Source organism: Clinocottus analis, unplaced genomic scaffold (assembly GCF_023055335.1).
Source record: "Clinocottus analis isolate CAN_PGR_092001 unplaced genomic scaffold, fCliAna1.0.p SCAF_2, whole genome shotgun sequence".
In the NCBI taxonomy this organism is placed as follows: Eukaryota; Metazoa; Chordata; class Actinopteri; order Perciformes; family Cottidae; genus Clinocottus; species Clinocottus analis.
Genome location: NW_027175931.1, coordinates 19,914,480 through 19,936,943, shown reverse-complemented (window position 1 = coordinate 19,936,943; position 22,464 = coordinate 19,914,480). Strand labels below are relative to the sequence as shown.

Here is a 22,464-nt window from a genome sequence, read left to right as displayed (position 1 = left end):
AATATAAAGGAGGATTCAATTCATGTCCTATGCAAAGGATAGATAGCAGCAAATGTTCATACTGTGTTCATCAATTTAAGATGTTTTTTTTTTTCTTAAGCTGTCAAATCAGAAACATATTAAACCAGTAAATATATAAGCAGAAATGTTTAAAGTAATGTTCCGCAGATTTAACTTACAACCTGAAGCCTGACTTTTTCCAGAGTTCAAAAGGTTTATTTGGCACTCATCCTTAACACCCTCACTGTTACCATGCTCACCACAACAAACATGGCCGCAGAGGCACTTGTTGCTAAGCAAGCGCATACTCCAAACTACCAAAAGCATATATGACGAGACCATATGCCGTCATCGACACGTCGACGAGTAATTCTACAAATTAAAAGACAGAAGCACATAGAGAACCATCCTAACATTTGAGAAGTAGTTGGTAACATGTTACAGAGTTAGTTATTCTGCACAACTGATGAACACATAAACTTGAATACAAGGCTGACTGACAGAGAAGCTGATCCGAAACAGCTTAATGAAATGAAACAGAAATACAGTAAGACTCTTTTAATCTTAGGTTCGATAAAGGCAGAACATCACATCTGCTGCTGTGAGCAACTTTGTGATGGAAAGATCAGTTCTGCTCCCCTCTGCTGGTGATGTAAAGGCTGCATGGTGTTAGTGAAAATATTACATATTTTTCACTTTATTTAAACGTGTGTGCTGCTTGTATTGTAAAGTTTCACAATATTTGATTATGAAATATTGTCCTACAGTCTAAAAACATGCAGTAAAGTTGAATTTTTTCGATACATTTAGGATACATGCATGGCATTGTAGTAATGTTCAATTACTGTTGCTGTATCGTTTTATTTGATTGCCTCTGTATTCCCCTTGCCAGCAAATGTGCCCAATAAATCCATTGAACAAAAAAATAAGTGTCTAAATTGTGTCAAATGCAATCTTGGGAAAAATCAATGAGAGCGTGTTTCACTATAAAAAAAAATTAACGTAGGTTTTACTTACCATTATGTAGTTCTACCAATTAATTAGCTATACCTTAAATATCGACACATATGAAAAATACTTGTAGAAATTAGACCTAAGCTAAACATGCCTAAATGCAATACAGTTATGGCCACGAACAGTGTAGAAACTAGTCGAATTTCTGCAGAAACGTTACTTTTCTGCCACCAAAATAAACTACATATCCCACAATGCAGCGGTGAAATGAAGCGGCAGCGGAGGCGGCACGTTCAGACTGCAGACTTTGTTGAACAGTTTTTGCGCGCTGCCCATTCTACGCGTGTTGGTGTGTGTGTGCGCGAGTGAATTGTGCAGTTGAAACGAGCAGCTCTGCTAAACGGATTATCAGTAACCTTGAGGGTGATAACACATAAAACATGGCTGCTAACGGTTCAACAACTGCTTTGGCCAGACTGTCACTCTCCATGTATATTTACTGAGCTGCAGGATGAAGAGCAAAAAACAGAGGTCTGTTAATGCTGGATGCAGCAGGAAGAAAGGTAAACTGTAGTTAGCTCCACTAACGCTACCTGCTAGTTTACTAAAATAGCTTAACAAGCTGCTATAGCTCAACCACTTGCTAGTCTAACTAGTTAGCCCAACTACCTGCTAGTTAGCTACGTGAGTAGCTAATGTCTAACGGCATTAGCATACCAGCTAATGTTATGTTAAGTTAATGCCTCTGACTTTCTCTTGGTTTGTGTTGTCAATGTTGTTGACGTACTGTAGTAACGTCAGGCATTTGTTTATTAACGTGTTACGCTGTTTGTAGGTTTGACAAACGCGACGTGTAACATACTTCTTTTCGGAGAGGAAACTATTGGTGTTAATATCAACTGTTTAATGTGTGTGTTAATCCAATATTGGTATTTCCTGCTGTGTAGTTTAAAACTTTCCAGCATTTGTTATGGATGAGGAGTGTTGCCCTATGGCGAGGTATCATGCTTTGCTGGTTGACTATAGATTGAATTGTAATTGTGAAACACTTTGATCAAAGTATTCAATATTTGGTGTGTTTAGACATCGACGATGAGCTTTCGGGGCTTTCGTGTTTCTGATGCATTTCCAATACTGAGGTGAAACTATGTGGAGTCAGTATTTATTGTGAGGAGTGTTCTGCACGTTTGCAAAATCACATGTAACTGTGTCATTTCCATGCCATTCAACTCTGTTTGCTCATATTCCTCAAAAAAGATAACATCAAACTAAGATCTGCAGCAAATGCCACTCTTACTGGTCCTATTGGATGGTTGTCTCTGATGTTTGTATTTACAGTGTGTACATTGTTTGTATCTTGATTCTTGGCAGTACCCAGCGATGTGTCCCCCACCACCAGCCTCCCTCCTCTTGTCGAGGGCCAGTTAAGATGCTTCCTGCGAGTAACAATCAGCAGAGTATTATGGACAGTTCACAAGCCTCCACCTGCCACATTCATCAGGCTGCGCTGGTGGGGAGAGTCTTCCAACGGGACACACTTCTTTCCAAGAGATGGATCCCATTCGTCTCAGAAGACTCTTAAGACCACATCCCGCTTCCCCATCCGCTGTGGGCCAAAGCAGTTTACCTCATATCTGACAGGTAACTTAGAAGACTTTGATACGATTATAATTTGAATGTTCTTTTAAATCAGCCACTAACCTGTCTCTGATGAACAGATATGAGCACGCTGGTGCTGGACGTTCTGACAAAACCTGATCATTTGCCGATCGCTCGGGCTGAGGTTGCGGGCATCTCTCGTCTCTCTCTGTCACACCCCATAAGTGGATTTTACACCCTTGTATCTCCAACATCGGAGAAACTGGGAGAGTTACAGGTGAGTGGAAACCTGAATTCACATTGAGAAACAAATCATCAAAAGTCACGGTTTGGATCATATCACAGGTCGGATAAACACAAAAGAAAAAACGATGCAGCAAACTTTTGCCACCGATCATTGATGATCCATATTGTTGTTTAATTATAGCAGCTGGTCTCTCCAAGGCAGAGACACATTTATTACTCAAACTAATTTTCACTGAAGAGAGCCAGAATCCGTCATAATGTAACCTTCGTTCTCCTCTTATCAATTTAAACAAGTTTTGATCACATATTTGACTGTACATTGACAGATAATGATAGTCAGTAAAACTTTATTTCACACTGTAGTGGTAACATTAACTGTGTAATTAATCCACAGTTCACGTGCATGTTAAAACACGAGGGTTGATCCTTACCGATTACGATAGTCCGTTACTCTGCTACCAAAGTGTAGTGAATAGGGTGACGTGTGTTGGGTGACAATTCATCTTTACTAACTGCAGGGTTGCTCTTTTGTAGCTGTAATTTTTTTTTTGTGAGTGTGACCTTAACCTGTGTAGGGACAAAATAGCTGATCATCTGATCATCATTTCAAATTGTGGCATTGACAAACAAACGTTTGATTTTATTGAGCACCCCCATTGCCATGTTCAGGGTGTTATCATTTTGTACCCACAATAGTAAACCACATCTTTTTTTCTTCTTTTTCTTAGGTTTCCCTTAATTTGGAGCCTCTTGCAGAAGCCTATGACAGCAGCAGCTCAGGTCCCATTACAGATATCAGCATTGAAAGACCGCAAATCTCCACCCTGACGGTGCCCTCGCAGCCCAGACCGCTCTCAGTTGGCGGTGAGAAAGAATCAGCTGGGAGCAGCAGTGGAAACACTCCAAGGTGCAAAATTGTTGCTGTTGTGATGTTGCCATGCATAATCGAAATGCCGGTGTGTTGTAATAAGAGCTTACTCGTTGTAAGTTTAAATCTGAGATAATCATTTTAATGTCTATCTTGCTATAATATTTTCAGAGGGAAAGACCACTTATATTTTCAAAATGCCACGAAAGACAAAGACGAGTCACTGGAGAATCAGATGCCGATAACAGACAGATCTCAGAACAGTCAAACTGCAGTGAATCCTTCAAGTCAGGAGCACTGTGACCAAACAACCACTGATATCCTGTCAGGTTGGTTGCAGCCTGACTGTACATACATTAAACCATAAACACACTAAATAGACTGTCTCTTTACAAATACCCAACATTTTCTCTCATCTCAGTTATTCTAGAGCGTGGGAACAAGCTCAGAAATGCTATGGTGGTATCAGCTTTGAAATCTGACATGGATTCTGGCCAGGCTCTGAAATGCACCCTACTACCTCTCCCAAAGGATAACATCCTGCCACCTCACAAGTTTGTGTTTCAAAAGTTTGTAAAAGAAACAACAAAAACAAAGTTTTCTATCATTTTATAATGCACATTATATAATACTTAATTCATTTGTTTGCAGGCCCTTCTCTTCTTCCTCTGGGGGGTTTCTTCAAAATATTCTTCATGCTGATTCAACTCTAAAGCACTCTGATGATGTTGCTGTAGTCTCAGACCACAGTTTAGACCGTCCTGTTGACATGGACAACAGAGCTGTGGAGCTGCTCCTCGGCAGGTACTGAAGTGCACATCTACTTCCAGAGATAGCAAATAAATGTAAGCAGTTTTTTTGACTCCAAGATCTGTATTTCTTCTTTCTTTCTTTTGTTGTTTGTTTAGCTTAAACACATCTCCTCTGCATCTCTGGGATGGAGATGGTTCCTTCCCCGAATCTCTGTCTGGCCATAGCAGTGTGTGTGAGGACAGTGAGCTCAATGATCCACAATATGATCAGAGTTTACTGGAAAATTTGTTCTACAAAACTCCTGTAAGTAGAATATTTTCTGATGATTGTCAGGGGGAAAGCATGTTTCATGTGTAATCACGGGCAGAAGTCTTGATTTTTTTTGTTGGTCTTTTAGATGTCAGATATGAGACCAACTGACACTGAAGCAGAGGGTCAAGGAACAGCCTCCTCAAGTAAAAAACAGCTGGCGCAGTCTGCACCCAGTGTTACTGGAGGGTAAGGGCATTCACATGTTTTTTAAAGGACAGCTTTGGTATTTTCAACTATGACTCTATTTCCTTTTTCTTTTTCTTTTTTGGCTGCAACGTAATAATGTGTTCAACATCAATATACGTCCACTAAAGGGGACAGGCTCGCATTGTTGTGATACGTGAACAGACCATACAGAGATTGCGTGGGAGGCGGGTTGGTGTGTGTCATAAAGTTTTTCATCCTTCCAGCTTCAAAAGTAGCCACTCTAAAAGGGCACATCTTCTTCCGGAGGTAGTAATTGATTGACATCTATAAATAAGCCAGGGAAAATTTTCCTTTACATTTATATGTGATGTGAATATATTGGAGACATACAGGGTCCCATGATATAGACCAGACTTTCCGCACAAACAAAACATACTGTATGAGAATAAAGTAGATGTAAACATACCACTTGTTGTACATTCAAGACACTTATTCATTGTATTTTGACTGTGTCCAGTTCAAACGCAGAGCCTCAGCGGTCTGCAGATGCTCATGATATTCCTCCTGGCGTGAGTGCAGAGCAGTTGACTTTGCTGAGTTTGATCAGACTGGCGAGAGTGACCATCGACTCCCTGACCGTGCCTACAACCACCGCACCTAGAAAGACCCCAAGCAAAGGGAAACCTCCTCGACCGTTACCCAGCAAGAAGTGGTGGGTGAAACATTTAACATTATTTTGATCTAATTTTAACATAGCATTGTAGTTATCAGTAAAAACAGCCTGTGATATCTCCTCTTTTTTTCAATAGCACATACTTTATTGAGTACTCTTTCCCAATGGACTCCACGTCCAGTCGACATGATCATCGTAAGAGTGGAGATGAAGAGGTGACCAGAGCTGTTGCCAGTAAAGTCGCTGGAGGAAGTATGACGTCTTACAATCTGCCTTATTGAAACCTACCTGAGTGAAAAACACTAGTACAGGTTTGTGACTAAATCTGACACTCTTCTGTGTGTTTTAGGGGTGAAGTTTCATCAGCACTCCGTGTTTCCTGTTTACTTCAGTACAGCAACAGTAAAAAAATGGTGGGGAACTGATCTGATTTTCAAGGTTTACTCACGAAAGAGCGACCAAAAGAAAGTAAGTACTTACATTTTGTTGTTCTTATCCAAGTTTCTCTTGGAATAACAAATAATAATGTTCAATCGTTCGCACGACTTCTAAGTGTGACTGTCATGTACCCGAGGCTCCATCTAAAACAAATTAAACACACTTTGTGTTTCTAATAATAGCCAACAAACACAGGTAGACACTGAATAAAATACCTTGAAGAATAAAATGCTGGTGATGACCTTGGCTTCTCTTGTTTTCAGCCGGTTCTCATCGGCAAGGCAGTTCACCCGCTGCGCTGCCTGCTGCAGAGCAAGCAGCTGAGTCAGTCTGTCGTCTTACCTGTTCAGAGTCTGGAAGGAAACGAGGAAACACAGGAGATTGGGCCTCTCAAGGTAATTTTTTTTTTTACCCATGATTTTATGTTTACAAGCCTGATATTTGTTATCCAAGTATCATAAAAATAATACTGATATGTTTTCCCAGATTTCACTAGAACTCGCTAGAGACAACAAAGATTTCCCGTCTGAAAAAAGTAGAAGCAAGGTGGCTCAGAGAGACACATCGCCTTCACAAACTGCACCCAGTCCACAGAGAGAGACCATCTCCAGGTCTCAACATGTTGACGTTGACAGGGAGGAGTTACCAGATCACTCCTTTGAAGATCCTAGGCTGAATGTTTGGACTCTTCAGAAACCCTCGAAAGAACCCTTTCCCCATCCCGGCCTCCACACATCTCCTGGTATATCACGACAGCAGGTGGAGGAGGACTCTGAGGTCCTGCTGCATACATTACTCATGGTGCCAGATGGAAAGAACTTCAACTGTGGGCCCAGGCAGGCTCCAAACGTGTACTTGAATTGTAAACTCTGGTGTGATGAGACGGCAAGATCTGTCATCAGCTGGAGTCAGGCAAATCCCTGTTTTAACTTTGTTCAGGTTAGCACAGGAGATCAAATCTTCTAACCATCTTTTTTTTTTAATTTATCAGGCTAGAAAAGGATCAAACATTCTCCTACTTTGTAAATGCAGAATCCCAGCGACCCATATGATTTTTTTTCTCCATCCCTTCTTTCAGGTAACGCCCGTGGCTTTAACAACTAAGCTGCTGGAGCGGATGAAGAATAATGTGATGGTAATCGAGGTGTGGCAGAAGACCGGAAGTTCAGGGCAGGATCGACTCCTCGGCATAGTTAAACTCCCTCTCCACCAGTTCTACATGTCATTTAGGCAAGTCGTAGAGAAAGACAACACATCTTTCAAATGTGTGATTCAGCAATAAATGTCATTCGATATTTCCAGTGTTAATGGCAACTTTTATAGGGAATTTATAGTAAACTAGTAGTAATCAGTCATTCGTTCAACAGAAAATGTATTTACAACTTTTTGATATTTGAGGATCTTTATTATGCAACCTGACCTCCAGGAGGCACTATAGTACTCTTCCTCCAAATAGCGTGTATTGTCTTTTATCCTCCATGCAGTCAACTTCTTGAATTCTCAGATTGAAACTTCATAAATGTTTCCACCACAAATTGAAGTACACACGCAAATTTTCCATGTAAACTCAAACCTGCCACAGTGAGTATGTATGTGAGACTAAATAATAATAATAATAATAATAGTTTCAACTTATATAGCGCTTTTCTTGGTACACAAAGACGCTTTACACAATAGACAATAACAGACGCAACAGAACACGAACGGGAAGACAAGAGCAAACAAAAACAAACAACAAAATATTTAACGTAATAAAAAAATAATAAGAAGTAAACAGAAGAGGCTGCGTGGGCAGAGAAGAGGGTCGGTGCAGAGGTTTATCAAGTGAAAGCAAGTTGGAAGAGGTGTGTTTTGAGGGCTTGCTTGAATGATGGAAGACTAGTGACGCTCCTTTCTTGTTTTTCTTCCTTCCAGGGATCCAAAGATTTCCCACCTTCTTCTCCGGGCACAGTACCCTGTTTTAGGGGTAGACTGTTACATGCCAGTCATGGATGTGTTCTCAGGTAGTTGTAAAGGACAACTCCGGGTTGTTTTGGCGATGGGTCGATCAGAGCAAATAGTTGCCCTACAGCGCACAAGGAATGAAGATTACGACTGCTTGTCTCATCTCACGAGACCAGTTCATCTGCTTGATCATCAGCCTCATTCACAAGCAAAGGTCTGTGTTAATGTCTGTGACATCATTTTCAAATTATTGTGTGTATTTGTTCTTGTCAAACTACAGGAAGGAAAAGAATGAGGAAAATACAATGCAAATCATTTTCCCTCACTGAAAAGTCCTGGGGAAATTATCCCGAGAAAACAGTAGAAGCCCTGCATGTCATTGTTGATGCACAATAAAGTACTCAATCTATAAAATAAAATAAAACATGGACTAGTGTAAATATTAATATTTTAAATCATACTGAAGTCATGCATATATTAACCACTAAAATATCATACTAACATCATCTAAAAAGCCTCAGACTCATTTAGTTCATGCATTAGTGTTATGTATATGTTTGTGTGTAGGTTTGTCATCTAGAAACATCTGTCAACGAAGTGTATGTTGTCTTTGTTTCTGTTCTGTTTCCCCCTCAGGTGACGGCAGTACAAGAGGAAACTATGAGAGAGCATCTGTTTGTGATGAGAGTGGAGAAAATCAATGGGCTGACACCTCTGCAGTCCACAGTTTGGGGTGAGGCAGACTGCTACGTCCAGTACAGTTTCCCCTGTCAGGAGGGGGACCCTGCTGCAAAATTGGACCAAAGCCTTATAGAGAGCAGTAAGGCCAGTTTAGTGTGTATAATCTTCACCATAAAGAATTTCCCAAGATGTTTTACCTGAATCTCCTGTATCTAGGCGTGAATCTGAAGCCGTTTCGTACCACCACCACTCTCTGTGTCCCTGACCCGATGTTTGGACACACTGAGACTCATGTGCTCGTGGCTCCTGAAGGAGTTCCCGTTCAGAGGCTGTTGCTCAGCTCTCTCTCTAGTCGAGGCCTAAGCAGTGGAGGGGGTGTCCAGTTTGAAGTCTGGTGCAGGTTTGTGGTTGTTATTGCCATTACATATCTTAATATGTCTTGATATTTACTGGTTTCATATAAAGGATTGTGTGTCTGTAGATATTATTATCCAAACGTTCGGGACCAGCTTGTGGCCAAGGGAATGCTTCCGTTGTCCAAGCTGTGTGCCATGGTCACCATGCAGAGACAGCATCCCAAAGAGGCTCAGATGTTCTCCCTGCCTCTGATTCCCAGGACAGACAGTCCCACAAGACATCAGCCTCAGCCGTCAGGTACACAGACACTTAGAGTAATCACAATAACATAATCCATTGACGCGTTTAGTATCTCATAAGTTGTGGCTGATCTGTTGTGTTTCTCAGGCTTGCTAGATGTGTGCATTCGGTACAAGCACCGACCGGTGAGACCTGAAGGTCAGATGGGTAAAGGAGCTGCCTCTCGTGTTGTGACACTTGTGGTTCAGGTGCACAGAGCGTCAGGTCTGCAGGCCGCAGCAAGGTACATCTCTGCCACTGTCCTATTGGGAGCGTTATTTAAATTTCATGGATTGGAAATTTGACTTTGCAATGTTATCCAACATAAACCTTTGTCTTTGTCTGGAGAGCTGTGTTTGCTTGAGTAAATATGTGTGAATATGTGTTTCTTATTGTGTGATGTTAAGAGTTAAATAACTAAATTAATGACTCTTTAAGATCATTTATTGTAGTTTAATGTGTTAGAGCTCTAACTGCAAGTTTTGAGATCAACAAATGAAGTGACGTTCAGCTCCAGTAATTGGTCTGAGAGCTGGTCTGTTTCAGAAGCAGAGATTTCAGAACCTCACAGCATCGCACAGAAATAATTTGCACATGTCTTCTGCAACTTCACCGATTCAGTCTGCTATTGTGCTTCTGCCTTTGTGTTGAAGGGTTTTATCAGACCAAGATGAAAGATTCGGCTATTTTGCTGGTGTGGGAGTGAACTCGTACGTCACAGTCGAGCTGCCCTTCTTGCCTGAGGGTGACAGGAGGTGCACCCGTGTGGCCGCCAGGGCCTTCTGCCCAGAGTTTGACCACCACATGGAGGTGTCCTGTGACCTGCTGTTTCTGAGGAGCGGTGGAGAAACCAGCAGCTTGGCTGAGCAGCTGGAGGAAGCTTCTGCTGTCTTCACCGTCTGGAACAGAGACAGTCGCAAAGGTTTGTAAAGCTTATTTTGTTTTATTTATCACAATTACCTACTGATGTAATTGTTACAAATGTATACATTATAATTTATTATATTTAATTTTGCAGTAATGATGTACATGCAAGTAATATTTTTTTGGTTACTGTCTCCATCGTTACATTTGGTTGTTCCACAATTCATGTTTCTATTTGTTAAAAAATATATATTTTGTAGAAGTAGTCATTTTTTAATGTTCGGCAATAATATCTGTAAGTTACACTTGTGTTTTGATATTTGTTTCCTTAGTACACACTTACAAACCTAAGGATGTGGTGTTGGGCACAGTGAAAATACCTCTTGCTGATCTCCTCCATAAAAGAACAGGTATGTCGCAATCTCTGTGAATGCTGGGTCCAATAGTCTGACCAAAGCAGTCATTTTTGTTTCTTTTTACAAAAATAAAGGTATTTCTGGCTGGTTTGGAGTGTATTCACCTCAGGAAACAAGTTCTTCTCAGTACCAGCACATCTTGGTCGGGGGCCTCGAGATCTCCGTCAACTTTGCCCACCACTCAGACAGGGAAAGAGTCATTAAAGCTGCTCAGGGTTTGAGCTGGGAAACAGCCCAGGATGACATGCAAGTTGATGAAGAAGCTTGGGGAGGCGACATGAGAAAAATGTCCTTGACTTTCTCGATGCCCAGAGCATGGATACCTGTCCACTGCTTGCTTCTGCCGGGCCTCAGTGAGCTCGAGCGCTCCACCTACTGCTACTTCAGGTACAAGTTCTACGACCAGGATGCCTTCTGCTCCCAGATGAAACACCCCTCTGTTGAGGACGGAGGCCAGGCCTCGGTGGCTTTCCAGGAAAGTAGAACCGTGGAGCTGCAGAGCACTCAGCCCTTGTTGTGGTATCTTCGAGAGGAAAAGCTGGAGGTTCAGGTGTGGGTTGCTTTCACAAAAGACAAAAACCAAAGGCCCAGAGACACAGACCGACTGGTGGGTTCAGTGTTTGTCGACCTGTCCTCTCTTGCAAAGACACCCACACAGAAGCTTACTCTCAGTGGTAAGAATGTACTACTTGTGTTATACTTTAACTGTTTATTATTGCTGTAATTTTACGGCTGTATTTCTTTCCAGGAGTGTATCCATTGTTCAGACGCTCAGCAGCAGATCTACAAGGGGCTGCTCTCAGGGTGCACATCACTCTGACAGCAAGTTCTGTCCCTGTGGAAGTGGGGACAGTTGCTGCTGGAGTTGACCCTCAAGTGGACTCGGACAGCCAGGGGGAGCTCTTATCAGAACATGTGGGTAAGGGGCCTCGATCTGCTGCTTCCACAGCTGCAGATCGAGATGCTTCCACAGCAGCAGATCGAGGCCCCTCGCCTGCGACACCCAAAACATCACAAAGCAGACACAAGAACATATCCTCCAGAACAACTCCAGACATCACATCGATGCAACACACAGCAATGAGCACAGATGAATCTTTCCCTGTGATTGTTGCAGTGGACCGGGCCATGCACTTGAATCTGAAGGGTGAGCTTGTGACCTGAAGATTTATTTATTTATTTATTTTAAAACATAACTTATCGTTGATACTAATGATGTGTGTTATGTTTCTCCGGCAGGCTGTCCCTTAGCAGAGCGCAGTGAAGGGTCACCATGCTGCTGTGTTTCATACGTCACTGCAGACTCTGCTGAATCAGTGTCCACAGCGGTCATAGCCAACGCAGACTGCCCTGTGTGGGACCATCAACACGAGTGCAGGTTGAGTTTTAAAACCGACATCACCTAAAGTCTTTGAGGACATCTATGAACAATCACATATCAGGCTGATGATTCGTATCAAATTTACAGGCTTTCAAAGCAGCTACTTGTCGATCCACAACAGTCTCTCGTGTTCAAAGTCTGGCACAAAGGAGGTACAGGAAGCAGTTTCCTTTCATGATGTACATTACATTGATCTGCTTGATATAGCAGTTCACCCTTGGTTTGTTTTTCTTCCATAGGGACCGAGAGGGTTGTTGGATTCGCCTCTGTCGACCTGTCCCCCTTAGTTTGTGGGTTCCAGTCAGTGTGTGGTTGGTACAACATCACAGACTTCAGTGGCCAGTGTCACGGCCAGATTAAAGTCTCCATTACTCCACAGAAAGGGGTCCAAGATCTTAGGGAACAGAGAAAAACTCTGAATGAAGAAGCTTCCAAAAATTCACCGGTGAGAGAAAGTATTCATACATCCAGTAAAAAAAAAAACTAAACGACTTGTTTATGTCTAATTGTAATATTTATGATGGATGTTTTTTATTAGCAGGCATTATTCCAGGCACTGCCTCTCAGCTACCATACCACAGCCTCATACAGCAGCTTTCCCTCTCACATCAGCCGATACCCTGAGCAGAAGATCTCGTCACCTGAGCACACGGACAGGCTGTTCTCTGAAAGGTTTGTAGAACACACACCATAGACTGTATACAATATGGGTGTTTTGGTACCAGTAAACCTGTTTATTTCTGCTATCAAGTTGGGCTTTTAAACATGGAGATTTATATTAAATTACTTTTGGAGCCTCTCCCTCTGTTGGCCATTTGAAGAACTACAGTTGTTGGCACACACAGTGGCTTCATTTCGCACGGCCAGAATTTGCAGCTTGACAATTACATTTTCATTCAGTCACGTTCCAGTATGCTAAAAAAAAAGCCTCCACATTGTATTCAGTCATGGTCTCTACTTCTGTTCAGGTTAAGTGAGAGTGACCGCCACTTCGAGCACATGGACAACGTGCGTCATTACCATCAGAGTCTGCAGGAGCAAACGGCAGCTCATTCCGTCTGTAGCAGCAGTGCTGCTGACATCAATCCCTCCAGCTCATTTCTGTTTTCAACACTCAGGTATCATTCCTCAGATATACAGGCCATTACAATTCAAGTGATTGTTTGCTTCTTTTTAATTGATTTTACACCTCATTGTTTTTACAGGAAAAAACTAAGTGAGCTGGACAACATCCAGAGATACTTCAGCCGTAAGATTCCAACACCCACATTCCCGTCCATGAGTGAACAAGACTGTCACGCCAAGCACGAGGATGAGAAACAGAGGGACACGGGGACGGACACATGCCAGCTTCTTCTCAAGTCCAACCACTTAGTTGGGCAAGTCAACAATATCATTAGTGGTGAGCTCTTTTACATTCTTAAGGGGTTCCACTTAATTGTTCTGAAATTACCAGCAATGTTTTCCCTCACTAGTAGTCAGTAGATCTCAAGTAACATACTTTTAGCATTTAAAACTGTTATAAATAATGGTATCTTTTTCCTTAAAAGTATAATACATTGTCAATTAACCATTTATAGATCATTCTTGGCAGGTTACCTTTATTCTAGTTTACCCAACCTTGGGAGTTGACCCACAGTTCATTGTGGACATAGTCTACTGTTTAGCTTACACACTTTTAACACACACATAAACATAAATGGAGGCACCTCTGTACCGTCTGTCTTCTTCAGACCAAATTACAACCAGTGCTGCTGAAATTTCAACGAGTGAAGTAAAGTAAACACTGTCAGTGTAAAAGTACCGCTGGCGTTACAGTTATTGAATATGCTGAGCCACAAACACCCATCAGTGGTGACTTACTGACAATGAACAGGAAAAAGTATTTCCTTAAGTCACCTTGAACTGTCCTCTTCATACAGGTCTACGAGGAAACCCTCGAGAAACGATTCCCTCAGATCCACAGAGCAGCTCAACAACTCCCCCTGTTGGAGACAACAACCCACAGACTCTCCCTGAGTGTATCTCCAGTCCACCCAGAGCTTCAGAGTCTTTCCAAGAAGATATGTCTCCTCTGCACTTGCCAAAGATGTCTATAGACAATACAGACTCTGAGCCTGAGGAAGAAAAGGACATGCGGAACTACAAGGTCACTGTGTCTGCGGATGAAAACGAAGAAGCATCAGACAAAAAGGAAGACGGAACAGGTAGCACACAGGATGAGGAAGCTGATGATGATGATGAAGAGGAAGTTGAAGATTATGAAGAGGTTGTGGTGAAGCCAAGGCATCTCAATGAGGTGACCTCTCTAACGGACAAAACCAGTCCTTGGACCAGCATCATGTCAGAACCAGATCTAATTTTTCTGAAGAGCCTGGAGGCGGCAGAGGAGCCATTTCTGAGCGACGATGAGGACCAGAAAAGGCAGACGGTAACTTGTGACTGTGCCCGACGCGAAGAAAGTGACAGTTTTGATGAATCCGCAGGAAATGTTTCAGACACAAAGAAACAAGCTTTAGAAGAAAGACGAGCAAATGAACCCGACAGCCCCAACGAGGAGTCAAGTGACAGAGCTTCATCACCCACCATACTACACGTCACAGATACCCATGATGCTTCGTGCTCCGCGGACATCCCACTCCAACCGTATCCTTGATCTATATTTATTGTTGTTTTCTGCCTGGCTATCAGATTAGTTATTGCTGTTATCATTTGTTTCAGACTAGAGGATAATTTTATATCGCAGATTTATGTCAAAACTAGTTTAGAGAGCGAATTGTCCGTCTTTGACATGCAGCTGTAATGTCATGAACAGGTATATGCGGGCCGCCACCCTCTGTCAGTGGGTCTTTGTGTGATTTAGTTGGGAACAGTTTGGTCTAACTGTTTGTTCAGACTTTGTGAAGTTTAATGAGAAGATATCAATTGAGAGAAAGACGCCTCCCCACAAGATGTGTCAACAATGTGTGTCCTTTTTGGTAATAACCAGCTTAATCTCATGAATCTTTGAACCGGGACGCCATCAATCTATATTTTATTGTTTTTATTTAACTTTCAAAATTCAGCTTGGTCGATATGGAGGTCCCTAATTTCTTCCTCCCCTCTCACCAACTTGAGGCATCTATGAGAGTCATACGTTTAGCTCCTTCTTTCTCCAAGACGGCCAGTGACCCGGTGAGTAATTGTCACAGACTCTTCTTCTGGCATTCACACTCTCACGCTCCTCTCACTGAGTACCTGAATATCTCTGTGTCAGTTAAACGTTCTTAGTATTAGGAATGTTCTTACATTTTGTACTGTCCTATATGAAATATGTATTATTTGATTTTTTGACACATAAGACATATTAACAAATTAAGCAAAGTATAACACATAGTCAGTTGACATCAGGGCCAAACTTCAAAAACCATTAGTTATTACTAGATCACTTACCTAAGGCATACTAAACAGAGGCCTGTCCAGAATAATGAATCTGGACAAACTAAAGTCTGGACTTGTACAAATTCTGACTTGTACAAATATTTAAACAGGATGCTGTACATGCTGTTGTAAGATCATGAGTACATCTGGTTTTCATTGTTCACATTGCAAAGGAGGATGTGTCGTCTATCTGCAGTCGTAATGTTTTTCTCGGCCACATTTTCATTTGACACGTTGTATCCGTAGCTCTTAGCTATAGGAAAAAAGTTGACAAAGTAGTTTTAAATGATCTTAAGATCAACAGAACAATGTGTGTTTGTGTCCCGTCTGTCACTTCTCGTGCACTCTAATTAAGAACACTGCTCTAATGTAACCAGAGATATTTATTGCCAGAATGAAACACTCCCTTGATAATAATCCAGTAATAATCCATCCTGAAGAGTTTGGGATCAGGCATCTGCACATAAATTGCAACACAACAAAACCAGAGCGGTAACAGCTGATTTGCTTTGTAATTGGCACATCATGAGTTGAAGGACTCGATTCAGAGCGTATCTTAACACGACTCCCGGCGTGGAGACGGTCGAGCCGGTAAACACAGTGTCAATTGACTCTATAGTCATTAAAATAGAGCTTTATAGTATCTTTATAAAGAAAGATATTCATTGTTGATATTCTGTACAACTGAGGAGGCAAGCTATTATGCAAACGTTTCCCCAGAGTACTTCCCAGTGTCAAAAAGGTCTGCCGGGTTACTCCCACTCAGCTGTAGAGATGGAAATGTTCCTGGATCCAGATTCAAGGATGGAAGGAGGCCTGTCTTTGTAGGAAGGACCTATTTATGTTTAAAAAGCCAGTTCAAACTAGTCACTTGTTGTTGATCTCCAGATTGTACTTCCAAGTACTACAGAGAGACACTTGACCAGCCTGCTAAGCTAAAGAAAGGCTTGCTCTGTTTGAGCAATAACTTGTCTGTTACCTAACACCTCAAACACACAATACAATATCCTTTGACTTATTAGGATGCTTGTTTGTGTTTTAATACACGAGTGAATCATATTCTTTGACTCATTATTTGCTGCAGCACTCACACTGTAGGTATGTTTCTGTTTGATCTTTCCAGGGGCCGCTCTCTCAACGTCACATCAGTCCTCGACAGCGTCCTGACTTGTCGCCATCGTCCATGAAGAAGGAGACTGAAAGAATAGCAAAAATATTTGCGGCTCATTTTGATGGAAATCACTAGTACATGGTGTAAATTAAATGTAAAATGTTTTATTTTTATAAATAAATATAAATATCTACTGTTTTCCAAATGTTTTTGTATTTTTTCATTGTTGTTGCGCTCATAATAACCTGCTTCCTAGAACAGGCCTCGGGCAACATTAAGACTCATGTCCTGACTGTTTGAACCTGTGTTCATTTCTGTTGCGTTAAAGGTGAAATAACTCAAAAATACATAAAACCTTCACTTAACTACAGTACATGTGGAAACTTGTCAAGGATTCTCTCTGTGCACCAGTTAGATAACATAACTGGATATATTGGTAGTTTTAAAATGTGTTCTTCCGCAAAATAAGTTTATGTATGTATGGGTTTTTTTAGGTTTCATTGTATGATAATACAACAAAATGGTAATTCTGTGTATATGGGTTCAGCATGTGAGTGTCTCTGTGAAGTAACTGGATGTAAAACAAGAACTAAACAAGCTGTGCATACTCACACAGACGATGTGTAAATTACTAATGTCTAGCAGTGTGTGATGGAGTTCAACAGGTAATAAAAGCAGCGGGACAAACATAACCAAAGGTACGGAAGCCCATTCAAGTGTGTAAGTCATAATAATGAGCAGAATATTTTTGACTTACTATGAGATATTGAATTGAAATTGTGAGATAGTTAAGTCCTAATTATTATTTTTAAATCCTTATTAGTCCCATAAGGGGACACCTCAAACTACGGGGAGAAACTAGGGAGTTGAACCGTTCACCTTGTGTTTTCATCTCTCCCCATGAGCTACAGCTGCTGAGATAATATCGCATAAGTATGACTGACCGTATCTTAATTTTTTATGTCATCACAGTGGCGGAAATGAACTTTCATTAAAAGGTGTGGGGCAACTTGCTTGCAAGTGGTGTGTCACTTGTTTTCGTGCAGAAAGGGGCTGCACCCGGCTTCACATCACCTGCTCACGGTGCCGTGAGGTGTCTGCGGAAGCTGCAGCCGCAGTGTTTAAAAGTGACACGAGAGTTAAACAGCTTCTTTCTTCTTCTTTTTTTCATCAATTGCTCAACAAGAGGACTTGACTTTTCAAGACCTGGAGCTTTACGTCAGCTACACACCCTCCTGGATCTGACATGAAGGGACAGACGAATCACGCTCAAGTATTTCAATTGTAGGATATTCATCCATTTGATGCGGACGCGGGCACAGACGCTGCTCGGTCTTTATTTTTGCTCAGCAGACTGTTGGTGTTGGTCCCCTGAGCTCATTCATCATGGTTGGTGGTGGAGGAGCTGCGGATTTGTCCCCAACAGTCGCTGTCAAGATCGTTTCGGCAGGAACAGCCGGCTGTGTGGCCGAACTGGTCACTTACCCCCTGGACACAGCCAAAGTGAGACTGCAGGTGAGGACTCACCTGTAGCCGGCCTGACGTCAGAGCTGACGATTTACCGCATGAAATACGAACCATTACAACCAATCCCCCTCGGATATTTGTAGCCTCCTTAAATATGCACGTTTTACACATTCATTTATCTGTTATAGTTCTATTTTCTGCAAATGTCTCGTCATGTTTTTTTAAGATTTAGGTCGTTAATACAAATATATACTATACTTAAAAGTGAACATGGTGATATGAAGTCATTAAAGTGGCTCTACTTTTACCAGCGTCAACATTATTGTGATACATATGATCCAGTATTGTAATATATATTATTCTGAAGTAGCTCATTCTACACAAAGAGTTTTTTTGACTCTTTAAGTAAAGTTTCATGCTGACCCTTTAGTACCTATAAGAAATATTTCACCTAAATTCCTAAGAAGAAAGCATGCGCTCAATGGTATCTACAGTACAGCTTTGCTTGTTGCATAACTTTTCGGCCGGCTTAACAGAAGAACAATCGTGACACGTGTGCATGTTGCAACATGTCAACCGACACACCAATAGTAGGCGTTTTAATATGGCATTATTGCAACGTAAGACATATTTTTGTTTCCTCTAGCCACATTCTCCACATACCATCAGTGACTTGTGAGGGGACGTTTTGAACATTTTGTTGTGCATTTATGTGATTTTCAGATTCAAGGTGAATCCAAGCCCTCACTGGAAGGCCAAAGGATAAAATACAGAGGCGTGATTGGCACCATCTTCACCATGGTGAAGACCGAGGGGCCCCGGGGTCTTTACAATGGACTGGTGGCGGGGCTGCATCGACAGGCGTGCTTCGCCTCGGTCCGCATCGGCCTGTATGACACCATGAAGCAAGTCTACACCAACGGGTCAGAGAGTAGGTGTCCAAACGTTTCAGACAGTCGAGCAGTGGAGCAAACATCGAACTTTCTGATTGTAAGAGCATCCTTATCTATGGTATTTCCCAAATATATTCAATTTACTCAAATTTCAGTCAATTTTCACGAGTTAGAACCATCAAATATTTGAATGCTTGGAGAAAAAAAAAATTCCAAGCTTCATATTCATTTTCATTTGATTGACTAATCCATTAATCCATTCACAGCTGAAGCTCTAAGCATGACTTTTTCTGACCTCCTTAAAAGAACACAATGGTAGCTGGGATTTCAGGTATTTTGACAGTTCCACTGTCTGAGTGTCGATTACACACAGAGTGAACTGAAGGAGACATATGCTAATGCTAATGCTGATAGCTCTCCTGCATCAAAATATGAGCTCCATGGAGGATGAATGAAAGAATCCTGATAATATAACTTAAAAAACAGACTATTGCAATGTATAGAAAGCCTGACAATTCTGCTCAAAATACTGGTTTTATAGAAACGCAGCTCCAAGAAAGGGCAGATTTCTCTTTAAGGGAAAATATTTATGCCGAAGGATGTTCCACATACAGCTCTGCAACATAATTAACTTGAAAGTTTTTGACTGAATAGTTGTCTTCAGCTCAGTCCATGTCTGCACAGAACCAGCTCAACCTGTTTGAAAGTTAATAACAGTGTTGTCGCTGTGCAATGTGCTCCTCTCCTGCAACAATCTTACACCACTGACTCCCTATAAAGCTTCACAGTTGAGGGAAATCTATGTGGCATATTGTTATTTCTTGTTGATCGATTGTTTGCAGGTAAAATGTTTTGTTTAAAGTCATATTTAAAATGAACAAATGTTTTGAGAGGCCAAGGTCCATCGCCAAATTTCAACTTTTGTGTCTTATAATCGCTGTCGGCACCCCTGTTCAGTGTCTGTTCGCTGTGTAAAGTTGCTTGTGGCATTAGAGGAACCCAAGCGTCTTCTGCTTGGATCACAGACGCAGGAGTCGGGGCCCGGCTGCTGGCAGGCTGCTCCACGGGGGCGATGGCGGTGACCTTCGCACAGCCCACCGATGTGGTGAAGATCCGGTTGCAGGCTCAGGTCCGCTTGCCTGCGAGCGGCTCTGTGAAGAGATACAACAGCGCGTTTGATGCCTACAAGACCATCGCCAGGGATGAGGGCGTCAGAGGGCTCTGGAAAGGTAAACTGGAGAACGTAGCTTTCTCTGCCAATACAACAGGCACTTTTTTTTGGTATGACTTCCCCTGACTACGTTCACCATCAGCCCTGACTGGACATCCACATGAAAGGTGGCACATTTTTCCATTTTCCAATTCTCCAGGTGCAACTTTTTAGATTCAAGTTTTGAACTGTCTTTCCAGGTTGTCTGACAAATATAACTCGCAATGCCATCGTGAACTGCTCCGAGCTGGTGACGTACGACATCATCAAGGAGCTCATCCTGAAGTACGACATGATGACAGGCAAGTGAAAACCCGTCAAAATCAAGTCCTCGGCGTTTCGGGCTCTCCTTTCACAACGAAAGCAAACATTGTGTTTCCAACAGACAACATGCCGTGTCACTTCACAGCCGGCTTCGCGGCGGGTTTCTGCACCACCATTGTGGTGTCGCCGGTGGATGTGGTGAAAACACGCATCATGAATTCAACGCCTGGGAAGTACACTGGCGCTATTAACTGTGCATTTATCATGCTGATGAAAGAGGGACCGACCGCGTTCTACAAGGGGTATGTAGTTTGTTTCCTTGTGTTGGTTAAATTACTTTTGTCTTTGCTCATGAAGCTTATTGAGATGGATTTCCTTCCACATCACCGCACCAACTCGCGTCTTTTCTTTTGTTGTTGGGATTCTGCTGTTTTGTTATATTTTGCAATTAAATAAAATACAAAAATGAGTGTCGTTATCAAAAGCGAGCATTTCAGAATCACTTGATTGACAAAGCAAAAAGCAAATGCAATTTTTTTTCTTTCCTGATTCATCTCATTGGTTTTTATAGATTTATGCCCTCGTTTCTCCGATTGGGTTCCTGGAACATTGTGATGTTCATGAGCTACGAGCAGATCAAGAGAGCTTTCGTGAGATTCCAACAGTCCCAAGACTCTGCATTTTGACAGCTGGTTTGTTGTTACTGATGCGCCATAACCACAACTGTCTGTACCAAGCAGCACGCGCTTAAGAGAGAGAGGTTGTGACTGCTGCTCATCCAGACCTGCTCTCTCTCTCTCTCTCTCTCTCTCTCTCTCTCTCTCTCTCTCTCTCTCTCTCTCTCTCTCTCTCTCTCTCTCGAGGAATAAACATCACTTATTGAAGAATCTGCACTCAAGAGACAAACTGCTGGGATGATGAACATTGAATTGTTACTGACAATGCTCACATTATTAGAATAGATCAAGCAATGTTTTTGCCAATGTTTTTTTGCCCTTTTTTCATTGAGGACATTTTGGCATGTCACAGTAAGGGAAGCACAAGTGTAAATGATGAAATGAGTGATGGCTGAATTCCCTTTAGCGATTTCAGTTCCAGGGTCTTGGTATTGTGCCGTGGTTTACCGAGACACGAGAATTGAACGGGGTCAAATTAAAAAAAAATCAGGGTTACTAATGTTATTTGTAAATGTTGTACCTTTCTTACACCAATGACAAGTCAAAAGTATACACTGAGAAAATGAACTATTTACTGGGTGAAGTCTGGTGTGAATGGGGATGCTGGGTTTCCTCCTTTCAGAGTTCCACGAGAAATTAGATTTTATTGATTGGGTTTTGTTTTTTATATTGTGAAACATTTTTATGCAGTCTTTTGTATAAATGTTTATGAATTAGGGTTGCAATGAACTGTTACATTATGGATCAATATGTTGAGTTGAAAAGCTGGAACCGGGGACTTTCTGGGAAGATGTTCTGTCAATCGACTCGTTGATTCAATCGATGAGGCACAGTTCTGTAGTCTTTACTGTGAAAAAAACATACCTCAAATATATTTAATACTCTACTTATTACATAGATGTTGTAAAGTTTATATATTATGTAACACTGCACATAATTGTTACATATGGAATAAACAAAAATCTCTTATTAAAGTGTAATTTTTAAACTGTCCACTGACATTGACCAACATTTCATACACGACAAACCCCAAGTGTCACTCCATTCCTGCACTTTCTACAGGCTGCTGTCATAGATACTCTACTGTATAATCCCCTTTAAATGCAACCATTCAATGTGAAGATCCCCCCCTCCTCGCCCAACCGTGCGATACGTGTCGATCCAGTGGAACGCGTTTTCGACGTGACTCTTTTCATTGCAGCTGTCTCTCCATTGAGAATATGCTTTTAATGTGTGTGGCCCAATGTTGCTCGTTGTGTCCAGAAATCTTACGGAGTATCAGATCCTGTGCTGTCTGCTTCTCGGCGAGCGTGTCTCCATAATTGTCATCATTTGCTTTGAGCTTCACACATTTCTGTGCAGAAATAATTTTCCGTCAAACCATGCAGAGACACGAAGGTGAAAGAGGCGAGAAGCACAAAACAGTCGGCTGACAGACAAGAAAATTGACCAATTTGAGTCTTGTGGGACAAAAGAGGCCGCTGACAAAGGTGTAACTGAAGTCTGTGGC

General features: G+C 41.8%; 2 protein-coding genes across 4 annotated transcripts; both read left to right on the top strand.

Moving 5' to 3' along the window:
* The first annotated feature begins 1,228 nt into the window (after nt 1-1,228).
* On the top strand, nt 1,229-16,595 carry c2cd3 (C2 domain containing 3 centriole elongation regulator). 3 transcript variants are annotated; one of them, XM_068585281.1, is made up of 33 exons: nt 1,229-1,517; nt 2,326-2,595; nt 2,673-2,830; nt 3,528-3,706; nt 3,839-3,996; nt 4,089-4,221; nt 4,319-4,471; nt 4,576-4,723; nt 4,818-4,918; nt 5,397-5,591; nt 5,689-5,804; nt 5,902-6,020; nt 6,254-6,385; nt 6,477-6,929; nt 7,069-7,220; nt 7,905-8,148; nt 8,571-8,754; nt 8,832-9,015; nt 9,097-9,269; nt 9,360-9,495; nt 9,905-10,173; nt 10,448-10,525; nt 10,606-11,205; nt 11,280-11,678; nt 11,771-11,909; nt 12,000-12,064; nt 12,152-12,357; nt 12,454-12,584; nt 12,881-13,030; nt 13,118-13,314; nt 13,835-14,558; nt 14,978-15,086; nt 16,456-16,595. In XM_068585281.1, exons 1-33 carry the CDS (start codon nt 1,466-1,468, stop codon nt 16,576-16,578), a joined length of 6,630 nt encoding a protein of 2,209 aa, XP_068441382.1. In that variant the 5' UTR covers nt 1,229-1,465; the 3' UTR covers nt 16,579-16,595. The 3 variants fall into 3 exon arrangements, with proteins under 3 accessions (XP_068441382.1, XP_068441381.1, XP_068441380.1); XM_068585280.1 differs by having other exon boundaries at nt 12,451-12,584; XM_068585279.1 differs by having other exon boundaries at nt 4,089-4,236; nt 12,451-12,584.
* A 1,234-nt stretch (nt 16,596-17,829) lies between these two features.
* On the top strand, nt 17,830-21,093 carry LOC137790196 (dicarboxylate carrier UCP2-like). The gene is made up of 6 exons (XM_068584181.1): nt 17,830-17,958; nt 18,634-18,841; nt 19,829-20,032; nt 20,214-20,315; nt 20,399-20,579; nt 20,849-21,093. The coding sequence occupies exons 1-6, from the start codon at nt 17,830-17,832 to the stop codon at nt 20,961-20,963; spliced, it is 939 nt and encodes a 312-aa protein (XP_068440282.1). The 3' UTR covers nt 20,964-21,093.
* Nucleotides 21,094-22,464: the final 1,371 nt, after the last annotated feature.